Genomic DNA, 17,817 nt, shown 5'->3' on the forward strand with positions numbered 1-17,817 from the left:
ATTGGTACTGTATTTTCGTTCTTGAACATGTTAAAAAAAAAGGTAAATAAAAATACACACATTTTTTCACAAATTTTTTTTCACTGTTTGAAGGAGATAGATGTGCATTTTGATTGAACAGTAAAACCAACACAGTAGTACACACATATGCTACTATGTTGTAATAGTATTTTGTCTATGGTCACCATGGAAATCTTTTGTGAAGAATTACATAATTATGTAAAAAACTAATGTTCCACATTATGTTAAATGCATTTTCATTTTCCATTGATATTTCATAATGTGCGTTTTCATTATTCCCGATGCACAAACATTACAGCAATTTTGTAAAAAAATAGTTGCAGTTGTGACATGCCCAATGGGGGAAGCAAGACTATAGCCTGCAGCTGTTTACATTATGAAAATTAACTTAAGAATTTAAATACACAAATAATACAAGTTGTTACACCTGCAGCGTCTGCTATATCTCCAGAATGCTGCCAGAGGTCTCCATCTCTGGAATTCTAGTTTTCCCTTCACAAACTACATTTCCCATAATCCCCCGCTCAGACTGATTGCTCACTCACCTGTTTCATATTATCCCAGCCTATTTAAGTTCTCTGTTTACCTGCATTCAGTGTAAAGTCTTGTTCTGCCTAGTCTGCATTTCTGAGTGTTATTGCCATTCCTGTTCTTGTGTTTTTGACTCCTGCCTGTTTATTGTATTTCCCTGCTTGCTTGTCAGTTTTTGGACCTTTTGCCTGTTTATTGGATTACTCCTCTGTCTCTCGGATTTATTTGGTTTGCATTTCTTGTACTGTCTCCTGTGTACCGGACCCTTGCCTGTTTTGTCATTTATCCTTTTATTTGCTACTTTGTTGTACTGTTCATACGTTTATTAAACTGCACATGGATCTTAACGCAACTGCCCCGGCGTCTTCACTACAGAAGACTTTGCCTAACTTAAATCCAGCAGCCTTACAACAGTTACATGAGCTTGTTGCAGCACAAGTTGAAATGCTTACCAATCACCATCAGCTGCTGTGCAAGCTCACCTCTATCACGGAAGAACTTTTTAAATCTGTGCAGCCAAAACCACCGGTATCTCCGATGAGAGTTTCCACAAGCAACTCTACAGCTACTGTTAATCCTCGACTCTTGCTTCCTGAAGTTTGACGGATTACCCAATAAGTGTTGAGGATTTCTCTTGCAATGTGAGCTCTTTATCTCAACTACTTCAGATGTATCCCAGTGATGAAGCTCCTGTTTCCTTTATCATATCACTGCTGTCAGGAAAAGCACTAGACTGGGCTACTGTGGTATGGAGTCGTGAGAACATAAAAGGCTCCGTCTCATTTCATGGCTCGTTTACAGGAGGTTTTTGAACACTCTGAGGGTGGTAAGGACCTGGGAGAACTTCTATTGTTTAAAGTAAGGGAAGATGTCTGCTGCTGAATTCTCCTTATCCTTTCGCATGCTAGCAGCACAGAGTGGGTGGAGGACAGTTTGAAACTACTGTTCTGTCAGGGGTTAAATCCTGATCTTCAAGTTGAACTAGCATGTCGTGATGAGGGGTGATCTCTTGATGGATTCATCAAATTAGCCATTCGTCTGGATAACCTGATTAAAGCCTGTCGTCCAGACACTTCACTCTGACATTGCTGAAACCAGTTATCACAAGCCCATGCAAGTGGGTCTTCTCTCTCTAACAAACACGTCATCTACGGGAGAGATTGTGTATCTACTGCAGACAGTCGGGACATTTACTGGCTGCCTGCCCCACTCGTCCCTCTAAAAAGGGGGATGAGGCGGTGAGTTTGGAACTTTCAAACCTAATTCTTATCGAACAGTTTGAAGTTTCAGTTATTTTACATGTTCTAGATAATGAACATCATGTATCTGCCATTTTAGATTCAGGGGCTGCAGGTAACTTTATTGACATGGGTCTCACCACGAATCTAAACCTGTCTTGTTCCCTGTGTCCCTCCTTTGCATGTATCGGCACTAGACCGACCTCGAGGGTCTGGCAAGATTCATCAAATCAACTGACCCATCCGTCTTCAAGTAGGACTTCATTATGAGGAGATTCAATTTCTAGTCACTCATTCTCCTAAAACCAATTGTTCTTGGCCTGCCATGGCGGAGACTTCACAACCCTGAGATCTCATGGAGAGATGGACAACTCACTCGGAGTGTTTCCAGTCTTGCCTCAACCTTCCTGAACCCATCTCTCTTCCTCCTGTAAGCACCACGACTATAATCGCTGATGTCGATTCTGCCACATTATTCGGATCTCCAGGAGGCATTCAGCAAATCAAAGGCTGCGCAACTGCCTCCTTGCCGTTTCTGTGACTGCCATTGACCTTCTGCTGGGCACCTCTCCTCCACACCGACGAATATACCCCTTACTAAAGCTATAGAGGAGTACATATCACAGTCCCTAGAAAGAGGGTTCATTTGACCATCCACTTCTCCTGCTTCTGCTGGTCCCTCATAGGAAAGAAGGACGGGGTCTTCATCCATGCATTGACTACCAAGGCCTGAACACCGTCACAAAGTATCGCTATCCTCTCCCTCTGGTACCAGCAGCATTGGAGCAGTTACAATGCGCCAAGATCTTCACCAAACTCTATCTTCGAAACGTCTACAACTTATTCCGCCTTCGGGAGGGAGATGTATGGGAGACTGCTTTTTCTACACACACTGGCCACTACGAATACCAGGTGATGCCTTTCGGACTTTCCAACAGTCCATCTGTCTTTCAAGCCTATGTAAGTGACTTTTGTGATCTTATTGGCAAATGGGTCATTGTCTACACTGATTATTCTGATACTCTTCTTCCCTTGATGAACATGTTCAACACGTCAGAGTGGTGCTCAACTGCCTTGTTCAATACCAACTGTATGCCAAGATGGAGAAATGTGAGTTTCACAAATCAACCATCTCTTTCCTGGGGTATGTCATCTCCCCAGAGGGAGTCCCCATGGACTCTTCTAAGGTGCAAGCTGTGCTGAAGTGGTCACTACTTGTATCTGTCAAAGAACTACATCACTTCCTTGGTTTTGCACATTTCTACCGACGTTTCAGCTCTGTTGCTGCTTCACTCACCTCTTTGCTCTGAAACTGATCTGGACACCTTCTGCTCTTCAAGCCTTCTATGATCTTAAACAATGCTTTACGACTGCACCCATTCTCCATCCAGATCCCACTCGACCCTTCATACTGGAAGTGGATGCCTCTGATTCAGGAGTAGGTGAAGTGCTCTCTCTCAACGACAAGGATCTCCCGCCAAACTCCATCCCTGTGCCTTCTACTCCCGCAAGTTGTCAGCTGCTGAGAGAAATTATGATGTCGGCAACCGTGAACTTTTAGCCATGAAAGTGGCTTTTGAAGAGTGGAGGCATTGGTTAGAGGGAGCTCGTCATCCTTTCCTGGTTATCATGGATCATCACAACCTGGTATACGTTCAGTCTGCTAAACGTCTAAATCCCCATCAAGCTCGACTGTCTCGGTTTTCTCCAGATTTGATTTCACCATTACCTTTCGACCCGGCTCCAAGAACACCAAAGCAGATGCCCTGTCCTGCATTTATGGGTCTACTAACTGCAACAAATCCTGACCCCAATAATCTCACCAACCCTCACTGTCGCCCTGTACAATGGGGAAATTATGGCTGAAATCATCCAAGCTCAGAATCAAGAACCCAGTCCCACTGACTTTCCTACTGAAAGTCTTTTGTTCCCAGGTCCTTGCGCAACAGTTCTTCAGTGGGTTCATGACTCGGCCTGCTCCGGGCATCCAGGCGCACAAGCTACTTGCAGGTTAGTGCAAAACCGATTTTGGTGGGAGAACCTAGTGACAGGTCGCTGACTATGTTAAAAATTGTAATGTTTGTGCCACCTCTAAATCTGTTCGACAGCTTCCGTCTTGTCTCCTTCAGCCCCTGCCTGCCCTTCGTCATCCTTGGTCTCATATCGCAGTGAATTTTGTCACGGATTTACCCAACTCCCAGGGTTTCACTACCATCTTAACCATGGTGGATCGTTTTACTAAGGCCTGTTGATTCATCCCTCAGCCCAAGATCCCCTCATCTATGGAATGTGCTGAGAACCTGTTCCAGTATGTCTTCTATAGCCTACCAGAAGACATTGTCTCTGACCGTGGTCCTCAATTCACCTCAGTCTGGTCTGCATTCTTCAAATTGCTCAACGCGAATCTAACCTCTGGATATCACCCTCAATCTAATGGACAAGCTGAACGCCTTCAGACCTAGGTAAATTCCTCAGAGCATACTGTCAAATGAATTGGCACAACTGGAGCCGCTTCCTTCCCTGGGCCGAATATGCTCAATTCCCTGTTCAAACCAGCCACCGGAACCACTCCTTTCAAGTGCATCCTAGGTTTTCAACCCCCACTCTTTCCTTGGTTCGGGGAACCGTCCGATGTACCTGCAGTCAATGACTGGATGCAGCGTAGTGAGGCTATCTGGGATCAAGCACACACCCACTTACAACATTCTATTCGCCAACAGAGGGAACAGGCCAATCTCCATCGGCGGCCTGGCCCCAACTATGCTCCAGGGCAGTGGGTTTGGCTGTCAACCTGAGATCTTCGGCTCCCGTGCAAGAAATTAAGTCCCAGGTATGTTTGGTCCTTTCAAAAATCATTCATCAAATCAATCCTGTGTCCTTCAAGCTACAACTCCCTGCTAATTACCGTGTTTCCCCCACCTATTATGTCTCCTTGTTCAAACCCATGGCGCCTCAGAGAGAGGAGGGTTCAAGACCCACAGAGACCCCTTCCATTGCTCATTGATGGAGAGGAGGCCTTTCGGGTACACAAGCTCCCCGACTCTCGATACCGGGGTCTGACTCTCCAATACTTGGTTGACTGGGAGGGCTACGGCCCTGAGGAGTGTTCCTGGACTAACTTGGAGGACATTCTGGACCCTGCTCATCTCTGAATTCCACAATTTCCCTAATTGTCCCGCTCCCAGAGGTCGTGGTAGACCCCAACACAGACAACCTCCTCGCGTTAGGAGCCACTTGCAGGGGGGGCTCTGTTACACCTGCAGCATCTGCTATCTCTCCAGAACGCCGCCAGAGGTCTCAATCTCCGGAATTCTAGCTTTCCCTTCATGAAATACATTTCCCATAATCCCCCGCTCAGACTGATTACTCGCTCGCCTGTTTCATTATCCCAGACTATAAGTTCTGTTTACCTGCATTCAGTGTGAAGTCTTGTTCTGCCTAGTCTGCAATTCTGAGCGTAATTACCATTCCTGTTTTTCCTGTGTTTTTGACTCCTGCCTGTTTATTGCGTTTCCCTGCCTGCTTGTGAGTTTTTGGACCTTTTTGCCTGTTTATTGGATTTTCCCTCTGTCTCTCAGATTTACTTGGTTTTCATTTCTTGGACTTTATCCTGTGTACCAGACCCTTGCCTGTTTTGTCATTTATCCTTTTTATTTGCTACTTTGTACTGTTCATATGTTTAAACTGCACATGGATCTTAACACAACTTCCCCGTTGTCTTCACTACACAAGTTCTGTATTAGTATGACATCTGATCTACGTAGCAGGAACATTAAGTGAGACTAAAATTTTATGACTTAATAATTTTTTAATCAAAAGACTGAGACACTTGCTTTTTAGTGTTGGTACTGTATTAAAAACGAACAAAATAAACTTCAATAATAAAATACTGTCATGAAAAAGCTTTTTAAATCCCCAAATCTATTCACAGATGTATGCAACATTTTAAGCTTACAAATTCTACTTATGGTGATGCAAGCAAAGTGTATTTTGGCATAGCACTGCAGTACAGGCCTATCACTAACTACACTTCTCACACATTTACCTACTAGAATTGTGAAATACAAAGATTTATGTAGTCCTGCAATCGACTATGATTAGCTACTGTGAGAGTCCACTAAAAATGCTTTAAAATGGTTTCAGGTAATTATCTGCACAAAGGAATGCTTCCTAGTAGGTATAAATTGTAAGATCCATTTATCTTCAGCTCAGGCCTGTTTTTTTTTTTTTGGTCTCTTTGGAAACTTTTGTTGCTTGGCTTATGTGTTCAAAAACCTTTTGTAAACCCTCACTGTGACAATCCAGTTGATCAGGTCTGACCTGTAAACCTTTTAAATTGTAGCTATAGATGGAATAAATTCAGGTAAAATGGGAAAACTGGTAAGGTAGGATACTTACGTTTTTGTATTTTCCTCTGTAGTTATTAGTTAACACCAGAGACAAATGATCAAAGTGTTCCACTTTACCTGTATTTTCTGTAGTTCAAGGGTCAAATCCCTATCCATGCTTGCCTTTTTATATTATCTGTAAAATATGCACCATTAGATTATTTAAGACTCATTTGTTTTATAATAGTTATAATGTATTTACTGTGTATTTTGTTTAATGATACTTGTTTCCCCCGTTCAGTGTGGTATAACCTAGTCTACAATGCAATTTGCTTGCATATTAAGCATTTAACACACATTACCAATGGTTTAAGTTTGATTTGATTTAACATACTGTATAAATTCATGACTTTGGCCAATAAATGCACTTATCGGATTCATCACATGCTTTGAAATATAAAGACCACCCAGACACAAATTAACATAATATCTTATTTTATCAGAACACAACTTTAATCATTTTAGCAGTATAATCATACCTTCGAAAAGATCATAACTTGTGAGATTGTTTTATAAATTATTTAATCAAAGTTGTTTGTAAAAAAAATGTAATAGGTTACTGAACTAAAGCATCTATAATATTACAATGTATCGGTAGTATAATATTATTTTTTTCATAGTAGTCATAATGTTATCTCTATATGCCTTTAAACCTTTAAATCTTTTTTTTTTTCTTTTTTTTTCTTTTTCTTAAAGTCGTTGCTTTGCACATTAACATCATCCTCATTCTCATCATAGCCTCCAGGTGCTGAGGTTGGGACAAAGAGAACAGTTCTTGTGATTAAAACACTCCACTCTCAGTATAGATCTCAGCACAAAGAAACCAGTGATCTCTGACACTTACAAAAGAGGATTAAAAAAAGGACACCAACTCAGAACACAAGGAAACCTCCAAATCAAACAGAGAAACACATTGTTTTAACATTCTCGTAATGTATTTACAACAGAAAACAACTGAGGTTGAGGGCTGCATAGGTCCACAGGATTCAGAAACAGAAAAGAAAGTATTTCTGCTTGTTAAGTGATTACGCTTTGTGGAATACTACTTACACAACTTGATCAGAACTTGGAAATGACTGTAAAACATGTGCAAGCATAAAATACATCTCATGTTATGTTTGGTGGTGTTGAGCAATATTAGCAGGCATCTGTTACATTCAGTCTTATTGTTCACTGAGACATACAGTATAGGTGAGTGGACCCCCGCAAACATAGAGAAACATGTTACAAAGGTGACAAGGAAATCAGAGCCATTACAAATGTCTCTAATTAGGATGATGTTGGGAATGGTATTGTTTGAAAAACTAATAAGGTGCCTGATTCAAAATTGGAGCATTTATTTACGAAGGCAATTCGAATGATGATTATAGTGACATAATTGAGGGTTAACCTGACATAACTCTGACCCCTCCTGACTTGTAAAGCATCACTGTGAATTTATACAAAGGATTTGTGAGTGAGGATGAATGAATGTGTGCACGTGTGCTTGTGTTGCTGTATTAATCATCCATAACTTCTTAGCAAATTAATAATAGTGGCAAGATACTGTACTTTTTAACACCAAGTACTCCCAATATGATAATTTCCTTGCAAAGGGCCCATTTCCTAAAAAATAAAGGAAGCTGTTTATTTCAGTGTATAAAAACCTGTTCATACTGTGCGATAAAACTAATTGTGATATTATTAACATAATGCGATTAATATTATGATTTTTGTTGTATTCCTAAGAGTAAGAAAACAACGTGTGTGTTGGTTTCGGATGCAACTTGTTATACAATAAATGTTTTAAAAATATTTAATTAATCTCCTAACATTAACTTTGACAGTCCTAAAAATACATTTTAAAATAATATTTTTTCCCCTCCTCAATTTTACCACTGACAAATTTTAACTTTGAAAACTCCTGCTGTTGAGGATAGTCTTCATCTGTGCGTTAACTAGTACTAAGCTCACCTTTTTCCTAACTGTTCCTAATTGGTTTTTCCTCCCTGTCCTCTCCTGTCGTTATGTCTTGTCCTTGTCAGACCAGATGGAGGGGTTGAATTAGTTTTGTTTGGAGATGAACAGAGAGAATAATTTCTGATCTGTCTGCTGTTCTAGAGCAGGTGGACTCAGCCAAATGTCCAGGGTTATTAACTAACGGATAAGCTCTCAGGAGGGTCTTTTTCTCTGTGGTTTCCATCTAATTATTCATTAGTAAAAGTCCTTATACTGAAACCAGTTCTTGCACACTGGAGTGTCCTATACATCTGGACTGTCCAATACAGACAGATAGTGGGCTGTTTTGCCCGTATCATATGGTCAAGCTTTTTCGGTCATGCTATTTTTTCTTAAGTATATCCCAAATGTAGCATAACAATGGTTATGGCATTTCTCTTAAAATATTAATTTGAAATGTATTAATGTATTAATAAAAAATAACTAACAACGCTTTATTTTTGATAGGAGAGATGAGAATATTTAAAGACCTGAATCAAATACTGAATCAAAGCTGTAATGGCGAGGATATTAAAAACTCATCAGTTCAGATTTTATCAGCTGTTTAGCAACTACATTAGCAGTTAGTTTCAGACAACAAAAAACACAGTCCCACTTTATCTTAGGTGTCTTTAACTACTACGCACTAGGGTTGCTCTGACACCAAAATTTTGGCATCGGTACGATACCAGCCCTGGAACCTCGGTATCGACACTAAATCAATTCTTTGCCAACAAATAAATAGCCTCAGGTTACTGATGAAATTACACGAAAAAGGACTTGATTTAAAGAACTGCATAAAGTCTTGCAGTTGCAAATTCTGCATTTTCCATTTTCATTTGTCTAGATTCCATATTTAAAGTTTTCATTAAATGTTATCAACAAAACAGTGTTGAATCAAATGAATACATAAAGAAAAATAATCATTAATTTTCAAGTAAAAACAGCATTTTTTTTGGTTAAATAAAATTCTGCTCAGTGTGCTGATATTCGGTACACTTGTTTTTGTGATATATGTAATAATAATTGTAATAATAATAATAAATAGTAATGATAATAACAAAACCATTTATTATTAAATGATTATTATTAGTAGTAGTATTGCTATTAATATGAATATTATATTTTTTTAGTAATATCGTCGTAATGTCTTCAATTTCACGCATCCAGTTAAGCAGAGCTATTATTTTGGCAGAACCTTTATTTTGATGGACCTTTGAGTTCCTCAAGTATGGTAGTTTTTAATAAGCCCGCTTTCTAAATGAAATGCTGAAATACACACTAGCTGAGAGCTCAGAGCAGCACTGGAGGAGTTCATATGAGTGTTCACAGCCGCTCATACACTAAACACACTGCATTATGTGGATCACATGACATCTGTTTGTGTGTGTGTGTGTGTGTGTGTGTTTGTGAAGTAAGACAGAGAGTAGAGCTGCACCGCTCGTTCATTCTGAAGCGTGCAGCTCGTATAGGCTGCATATTATTTAATTAAATGACATCCTTCCACTGTTTAATGATTACACTTGGCCTTATCAAGATTTTAATTTGATTCATTGTTAAATTATTATTGATTTAATCTCAAAAGTAAAACATCCTGTAAAATTTTTATAATAGCACTATAACATTGTAGTACGGTACCGGAATTAGAAACAAGATGATATCATACCATTTTACATTTTTTAGTATTGCGATATTTCATCAGTATTGGTATACCGTGCAACCCTACTATGTACTAAGATTAAAATAAATACAATACAATGTACTTATTAACTCCATGTTGTTCTGCAAAATTTTCACAAGATTCACATTTGCTGCTACTGAGGTTGAAGAACGGGTAGGTTTAGGGGTAAGGTTTAGGGTAAGGTTAACAGTATAAGTACAGCAGTGGCGATTTCAAAGCCTTCTCTGCTGGCGTAACATGCCTATTAAATAAATATTTTTTATATGTAATGTTTTTTAAATATTTTTTCATTTCATTTTTAATTCTCAGTGACCTTTTTGCCTATGTATTTCCAATTGCTTTCCACTCCTAATTCATCTAAAAACGAATAGCAAAATACAAAAAGTTTATCCAATCAGAATTTATTCCTCGATACTTACAAGCAAGGTGTGACAACTGTTTCACAAATCACATGCCCAAAGCCATGCTCCTTACCCGAAGCAGCACGTGAGTCTGAGCTCCACCCCGTCAGGCCTTCAGAATTTCCACAGAATCCCTCAACACTGCAGTGAATAGGCATCTAAAGTCAGACTTTTAGATTCATCAGCCAATCAGATTGATTTATTTGTTCTTGGTGGGTGTGGTCTTTAGGATATGTCCCAGTCCAGGCTTTCTAGCTGGCCTTGAGTGACACAATCACACTTTAAGTGATGCATGTCATTTGAAAGCAAAAGCACGAGATCTTGCTGACGAGTCGGCTATCATTGCTGCTGGTATTGCCGTTGAGAAAGAGATCCTTATGGATTTAAAAACCTGAGATGTTCTACATGATCGTGCAAATGATTAATTAAACAGGAAAGGAGAGCTGATTTTCACTTCAAGCAAATTGGTGAGTACTGCATTGTTATAGCAACATCAGGAGTTTTCTAAGTGTAAATTAGGCTGCTTGAGCATTCAGTGTCGGATCAAGTTTTGCAAAGTAACCGTGTACCCTGACGAAACAAAATTTATTGCAAGCTAAATTTAAATCGCAAATATTATTAGAGATTTTTCTTGGTATTAGACCTCCTTGGTTCTGGCTTTCGTGCGTGAACGTGTTTTTAAAATGTCAACTGGTATTATTAGTTGGCTGCGACATAATGTTTGATAGGCATATGGTGACTTATTCATTGTTAAACTGTGTTTTCTTAATGACATGAATCGCACTGAAGGCCTAGACTTAAAATGCACAGGCCGCGGCTGAAGTACAGATGTAATTAAATGCAGGTACTTTAAATGTAAGTACAATGCAACAACACATATGTACATAATGTACATTGTGTCAAATGCTTAAGTACATAGCAGTTAAAGACACCTAATATGAAGTGGGTCCAAAAACACTGTTTACAACAGAAAAAAAGCCAATGGATCGATTTCCTCTTTTCAAATATAAGTTTTTAAATTTGCTTAAGTGTTTTATCATTACTTAGAGTCTAATGGCATAGCATGTGCCGAACAGATGAGAATATTAGGAGAAACTTTTCACAAAGTCACTTCTTGTTTTAAACTAAAGGCAGTTCGATTTAATGGCAAAGCTGAAGGTAGAAAAGAAAGTAAAAGTACATTTGAATAAATGTGAGGGACTTGTAGGAGAACTGGGTAATGCATGGTGTACTGCATATGTCCCATTTTTATTAATTTTGTTTGTTTAAAGACATGCATTATGTTGACTATCGAAATGGCGGCTACAAAAACCTTATCACACTCATTTGTTTTGTTTTTTTTAGTTAGCATAATTAGCCCTAAAGCTATCTGTGACTAATTTTTGAAATATACTATATATGTATGCATGTATTGGCCTGTGTTGCTTTTGTATGTTGAGTTTGTGATGTTTTATCAGTCTTACACCATGAAAACAGAAGTGTGATGCTGTCAGTTCACAGGTTCACACTGAGGCTGAACGAAGTCAAACTCTTGCAGCCTCAAACAAGGCTTCATTTTTTGTGCCACAGTGACATATCCTCATTAGAGCATAACTGTAGAAAAAAAACATAATAATGTATCAGCCCTTGACATTACCACCCAACTCATTTTCAAACAATCAAAATTCTTTGGCCCAGCCACCTGAGATGGGCCTTGTTCCTTCCTTCTGGAGCAGTGTGATTGAGCCCCACATCTTCCTGTTCTTTTATAGTATATGACTATCCTAAGATTTATAATACATTAATGTAGTTTTCACTGAGTTGTCCATGCCACATGAATCTCTACATGCTAATGTTGCAGGGGTGTTTGAATGTGCGGGTGTATACATGATGGGTAAGCCCTTTACTCTTATAAGGAACATAGTATTTTGGAGAAACAGTTGTGTATGATGGATACTCTCTGTGTGTTTGGGGTATTTTGTCTTATAAGCTCTGATTGGCTGGGCTCATGCTGCAAAATTGCAATTCAGATGGTGCTTTCAAATGCACTTCGCTAAAATACCTTGTTTTGAGATTGTTTGGATTTATTCCTTTAAAAATTTAGCAGTGAAGTCTAAGCATTTATTATAACATGCAATCATAGAATATAGGGTAGAGAATATAATATAATATATACTACTAAGGGCAGAAAAACAGATTCATTTACTCTTTGTTGCTCCTTTGCGGGTTCAGGGGACAAATAGAAAAGGACTCTGAATTCCATATAATATTCTTGGGGTTTCACTTGACAAAGACCTCTTCAGCTTCAAGCACTTAAGCCAATAGCAGACTGACATAATGTTGCACACATTAGGGGTTGCAACAACTATTCAACTAGTCAGTTCATTCTGCCAGTAGTCGATGCATTGGGTCTGTATCGACTAGCTGTTAATCACATGACATCATTTGTATTTGTTCTATATGGTATTAACAGGAGGACAAATCCTTTGTCCACAAATTGTATCCTGGTGTATTTGCAAACAATACACGTTTGGAATTATGCAAAAGTGAAAATAAACCATGAAGGCTTTGAGAACCACACCTAATGCTCAGCAAACCTTTAAAGTGTGTACATGAAAGCCAAAATTCTTGCAAAGAAGCCCAAAACTAATCAAGTGTCTTCCAGAGGCTGACAGAAACAGCCTGATCTAATGAACATTACGTGACTGTGGCGACATTTTAGCGCCACAATACATACAACGAGCCACGTAAAAATTATTTTGCTTAAATGTAGGTATAGTAATGTGATTCTATGAGACCAGGTTGGATAAAAACTACAAGCAAGTGTGATATGACAGTTTTTGTACCATTTATGACAATGCAAGCTGCATGAATCTCAAAATAGTGAGAGAACACTGACTAGTCGACTACGTTTCTGGACGGCTTATCGACTAGTATAAATGAGTAGTTGTGCAAGCCCTTCCAAACACACCCAGATCCCCAAAGCTTCTGACCTGGCCTACCAGGAATGACACCACATTAGCAACAAAAATGTCAGACTACCATGATAAGGTTACAGGATCTTGATGGGAGAATCTGCGTTCTGAGCTTGGACTTCAGTTGGGTATATTGGTATTGGTCTAGGCAGATTTGTCAATTCAAACATGTTTAAACTGCTATAGAAACCCTCAAAATGAATAGAGCAGCATTCACAGAGTTTATGATTACAAATAGAAACAAGAACATCTAAGTGGACACACATATGCAGGCACACATGCACACACGCTCATTCAATCACCCACCTATACACACTCACGCTCTTGAATATTCACTTTGATGATGTATATTTAACTCATCCCAATCCTTCCTGCACAAAGACCCAAATGAAACGAAAGTAAACATGAATTAGATCCTGTAGTCATCTAGTGCAACAGAAATCCAAACCATAGACACAGTGTAAAAAACATGGTGCGAGAGAACTCCGCCTAAGAAGCCTCTTTCAACAAAGGCTACGGTGTTGTCCCTTGTTCTTGTTGCTTGATTAAATTTGTCCAGTGTTCGTTTAGCTTTTTCAGTTCGTTTTGTTTGCTTGGTTGATTGCATGTCCAAAGTCTCCACCTGAACTTTACAAGGGGTCCCAGAAAGCATTACAGCTGCCCATGGTCCATCATGTCATTGGGCTCGGCACTGCAACCACTTTGCTGAGTGGCTTTTCCATTATTCCTCATTAGAGGAGCTGGAGGTGAGGTTGAATCCAGTGGTATTGTGGGATGCTGTGAGTGTGGCAACAGTATGCAGGAGGACGAGGACCAGCAGGTAGAGTTTGAGTCTACTGTTGCACAGTCTAGAGGCTGCTGCCGAGGTCAGGGATGTCCCGTGCTGACAAGACGGGTGAGTTCTTTTGAGAGTCCCTTTGGAGCTGTTGTCCCCCCGGTTGTCCCATCGAACATCACAGCACTCTGTCTCTGTGTCTGAGGGGTTGTCCTCTTGGAGCCCTGTGACATCAAAAGACACATATTATAACTACCGCAGAAGACATTACAGGGACTGGTAAATTATCGTTGTGCTAAACAAATGCATTCAACCAAAATTTGACTGACACACGGCTGCTTTCAAATGTTAAGATGCTTATTTTAGTGCAGGCTCTATTACTCTTTTTACACCAAAATAGTGCTAATTGTCATGTCAAAGCCAGTGCACTGATTAGAGATCAGAAGAAGAGTGCTTGAACCTCACAGTGAAAGCAGTCAAGCAGCTATATGCACGAATGGTCAAATGTGTTTCATGGTCAAATTGGCTGTCGGACATGGTAAAAATGTAGTCGAGTGACTGCAATCAGGTGGAACGAAAACAATCAGGTATGTGTAAAAATATTGAATCTGAGCATTAGGCCTTGCAGTGGCTGTCTATCATAATGTTAAGATTAATCGAACAACAATATTGAAAAGAAAACCACTCAATATTCTTAATTCATTTCTTTTTTCTTTTTCTTTTACTGTTCTTAGTTTACTTATTATTATAACTGTTTACCTGAAAAATTACTTACAAAAACTTGAAACACTGTTTACTTAAAGGGGCCATGAAATGGACATTTTCCTTGATATTTATACATGTAAGTGGTAACTGTACTATAAAAACATACTGTAAATTTCAGAACTCAAAACTTACTCCTCAGTCTAAAAATGAGCATTTATAGTTGCCACCCTGCTGAAACGTCTCGTTGTGATGTCACAAAACATCGCTCATTTGTATTTACACATCCCACAACATGCGTCATCGCACCATTGGCCCTGCCCACTGGCGCGCAGTTCAAGTCAAGAGAGCAGGCCTTGTGCAGCTAACTATTCCAAACATAACACCAAAGGGGACCCATCTGGACAATTTTACATTATTTTGTATATAAACATGAACTACATACACTCTTTGACCGCTGCCATGTATCTCGCTGCTTTTAAAAGACGCGGTGTCAAGTTACAACTCTGAAAGTGAGAAGCTCTTCTCTTTCATCCAGCTGCTGCCTCTTGTTGTATTGAGCACAAACGCATCATGGAAGCGTTCTTTCACCCATCTGCATTATTTTTAATTGTTGGTGTATGTAAACATAGACTAGATGGACGTCTTTGACCATTTCGGTGTGTTTCCAGCGATGTGCACCTCAGTGCGCCTTCAGTATGTGTGTGAGTAATTTAACCATGCTTTGGACTATGATGTGTGCATTTTTTTCGGCTCGTGTCAGCGTGGATTGCTTGAGAATCAGTCATAATATGATTCAAGCTTCACAAAGGAACTGTTATTGAAGAATGGTGCAGTTAAAAACACTTCAAACGTAAAAACATAAGTAAACTGTTTCATTCTTGAATATTTCAAATGTCATGACTTTTTGATATTTTATGGTGCTGAGTGTTAACAGTTGTACATGAGATGAACAGTTTAATATATTTGGATGCAATGTGTTGGATGTGCGTTATGTGTAAACCCTGAAATTTTGTTTTATAATGTCGAGGTTCATTCTCTTCTGATTGATTTTGCTGAATTTGAGGGGCTGCATGATGTTAACCAATCATAACAATGGGTGTTTACATTGAAGTTTTTAAGAGGCGCTTAGGCCAAAACTGAGCGTTTCAGACAGAGAGCCAAAAACAGGATGGAAAATGATCATATATGACTAAATTGTGACTGTTTTGGTGCAATTTTTATTTTATAACATTATCATTGGATCTCAGGGAAGATGATAAAATAATAAAAAATAGCACTTCATGACCCCTTTAATTGAGAAATGCTTTAAGGAAACACGCAATTGTTTTGCAATTCTGATATTTAACTTTTTTAATTGGTTAAAGGAGTGTGTTCAGTAACATATTACCTATTTTTCCTATAGTATCAAAATTGGTATCAATAAATTTGTCTGGTATTGGTACGGACTACTGAATTTTTTGTATCCTGAAAACCCTAATAGTAACCATGGCTGTACAAAACAAATTAAGAAGTTCATATGACTCAAACATTTTATTCCAAGCCTTCTGAAGCCATACGATAGGTTTGTGCTAGTAACAGAGTGAAATTTAAGTAGCTTTTCACTGAGCTTTCCAATCTCATTTGAGATAGCCTCTGGATTTGTCACGCTAGGTTTGTCACTCCATTGGTTTTTGTGTGTCTTAAATTTTGACATAGAGGGGGCCAATGCCTACCTAGCCCCCTCTTAGACCCGACCATGCTTAAAGCGATTAAAGGTCATGCAATTACAGTCTGACCACTCAGCCGATCCATGTGCTTCTGCTCTCAATTCCCCATTTATCATCAGTCTGTCTCATTACAGCTTAAGCCTGCAGACCACTGGGAGGCCAGAGCACTCATTCATATGCACTACTCAGAATGCATCCGCTGGGATTAAGAGAGGTGCATATCCTGAGGAACAGCGTTCAGTGCATCAGAGTGCAGCAGCCCTATAGTTCTCAACATTCAGAAGAGAGAAAGCCTATTTCATGCCCTCTGGATTCAAACCCATGATCGGCATAATTATTAATATCAAATGGAGGATCATTTAAAGATAAAGTGTTTGTTGATCTGCTGAGTTAACTCAAATATTGTGCAAATAGGTTATGATCACGCTTATTCAGCCAATAAAAGTGTAAAACAGGAAAGAGGAGGAAAGGATTGTACTTCCTATTTCAGCCACAAGGTGGCAACAGAGACAAAGTGTTTGACAAAATATGCAACGCCAGTGGCTGTTCAAAACCTAAGTGCTACTTTCGCAGACTATGGAGATAGAAGACAAGTCCGAATCCAATGTTTACAAAACACCTTTTCTACTAAGCTGCCTTCATTTGGTTAGTTTTAATGTACCTTTAAAGGAAAATTCAGGGTTCAATACAAGTTAAGCTCAATCAACAGCATTTGTGGCATTACAGGTGCATCTCAATAAATTAGAATGTCGTGGAAAAGTTCATTTAATTCAGTAATTCAACTCAAATTGTGAAACTCGTGTATTAAATAAATTCAATGCACACAGACTTAAGTAGTTTAAGTCTTTGGTTCTTTTAATTGTGATGATTTTGGCTCACATTTAACAAAAACCCACCAATTCACTATCTCAGAAAATTAGAATATGGTGACATGCCAATCAGCTAATCAATTCAAAACACCTGCAAAGGTTTCCTGAGCCTTCAAAATGGTCTCTCAGTTTGGTTCACTAGGCTACACAATCATGGGGAAAACTGCTGATCTGTCAGTTGTTCAGAAGACAATCATTGACACCCTTCATAAGGAGGGTAAGCCACAAACATTCATTGCCAAAGAAGCTGGCTGTTCACAGAGTGCTGTATCCAAGCATGTTAACAGAAAGTTGAGTGGAAGGAAAAAGTGTGGAAGAAAAAGATGCACAACCAACCGAGAGAACCGCAGCCTTATGAGGATTGTCAAGCAAAATCGATTCAAGAATTTGGGTGAACTTCACAAGGAATGGACTGAGGCTGGGGTCAAGGCATTAAGAGCCACCACACACAGACGTGTCAAGGAATTTGGCTACAGTTGTTGTATTCCTCTTGTTAAGCCACTCCTGAACCACAGACAACGTCAGAGGCGTCTTACCTGGGCTAAGAAGAAGAAGAACTGGACTGTTGCCC

At 39.2% G+C, this 17,817-nt stretch overlaps 1 protein-coding gene across 1 annotated transcript in view; it reads right to left on the reverse strand.

Moving 5' to 3' along the window:
* Positions 1-13,492: 13,492 nt before the first annotated feature.
* The window catches only part of LOC127446789 (NALCN channel auxiliary factor 1-like), a 244,795-nt gene continuing 240,470 nt past the window's right edge, over positions 13,493-17,817 (reverse strand). Inside the window, exon 3 of the mRNA XM_051708000.1 lies at positions 13,493-14,190. Within this exon, the coding sequence (XP_051563960.1) occupies positions 13,913-14,190 (278 nt within the window). The 3' untranslated portion in view covers positions 13,493-13,912. The remainder of the gene's footprint in view (positions 14,191-17,817) is intronic.

The sequence above is a fragment of the Myxocyprinus asiaticus genome, chromosome 10, assembly GCF_019703515.2.
Source record: "Myxocyprinus asiaticus isolate MX2 ecotype Aquarium Trade chromosome 10, UBuf_Myxa_2, whole genome shotgun sequence".
Taxonomy (NCBI): Eukaryota; Metazoa; Chordata; class Actinopteri; order Cypriniformes; family Catostomidae; genus Myxocyprinus; species Myxocyprinus asiaticus.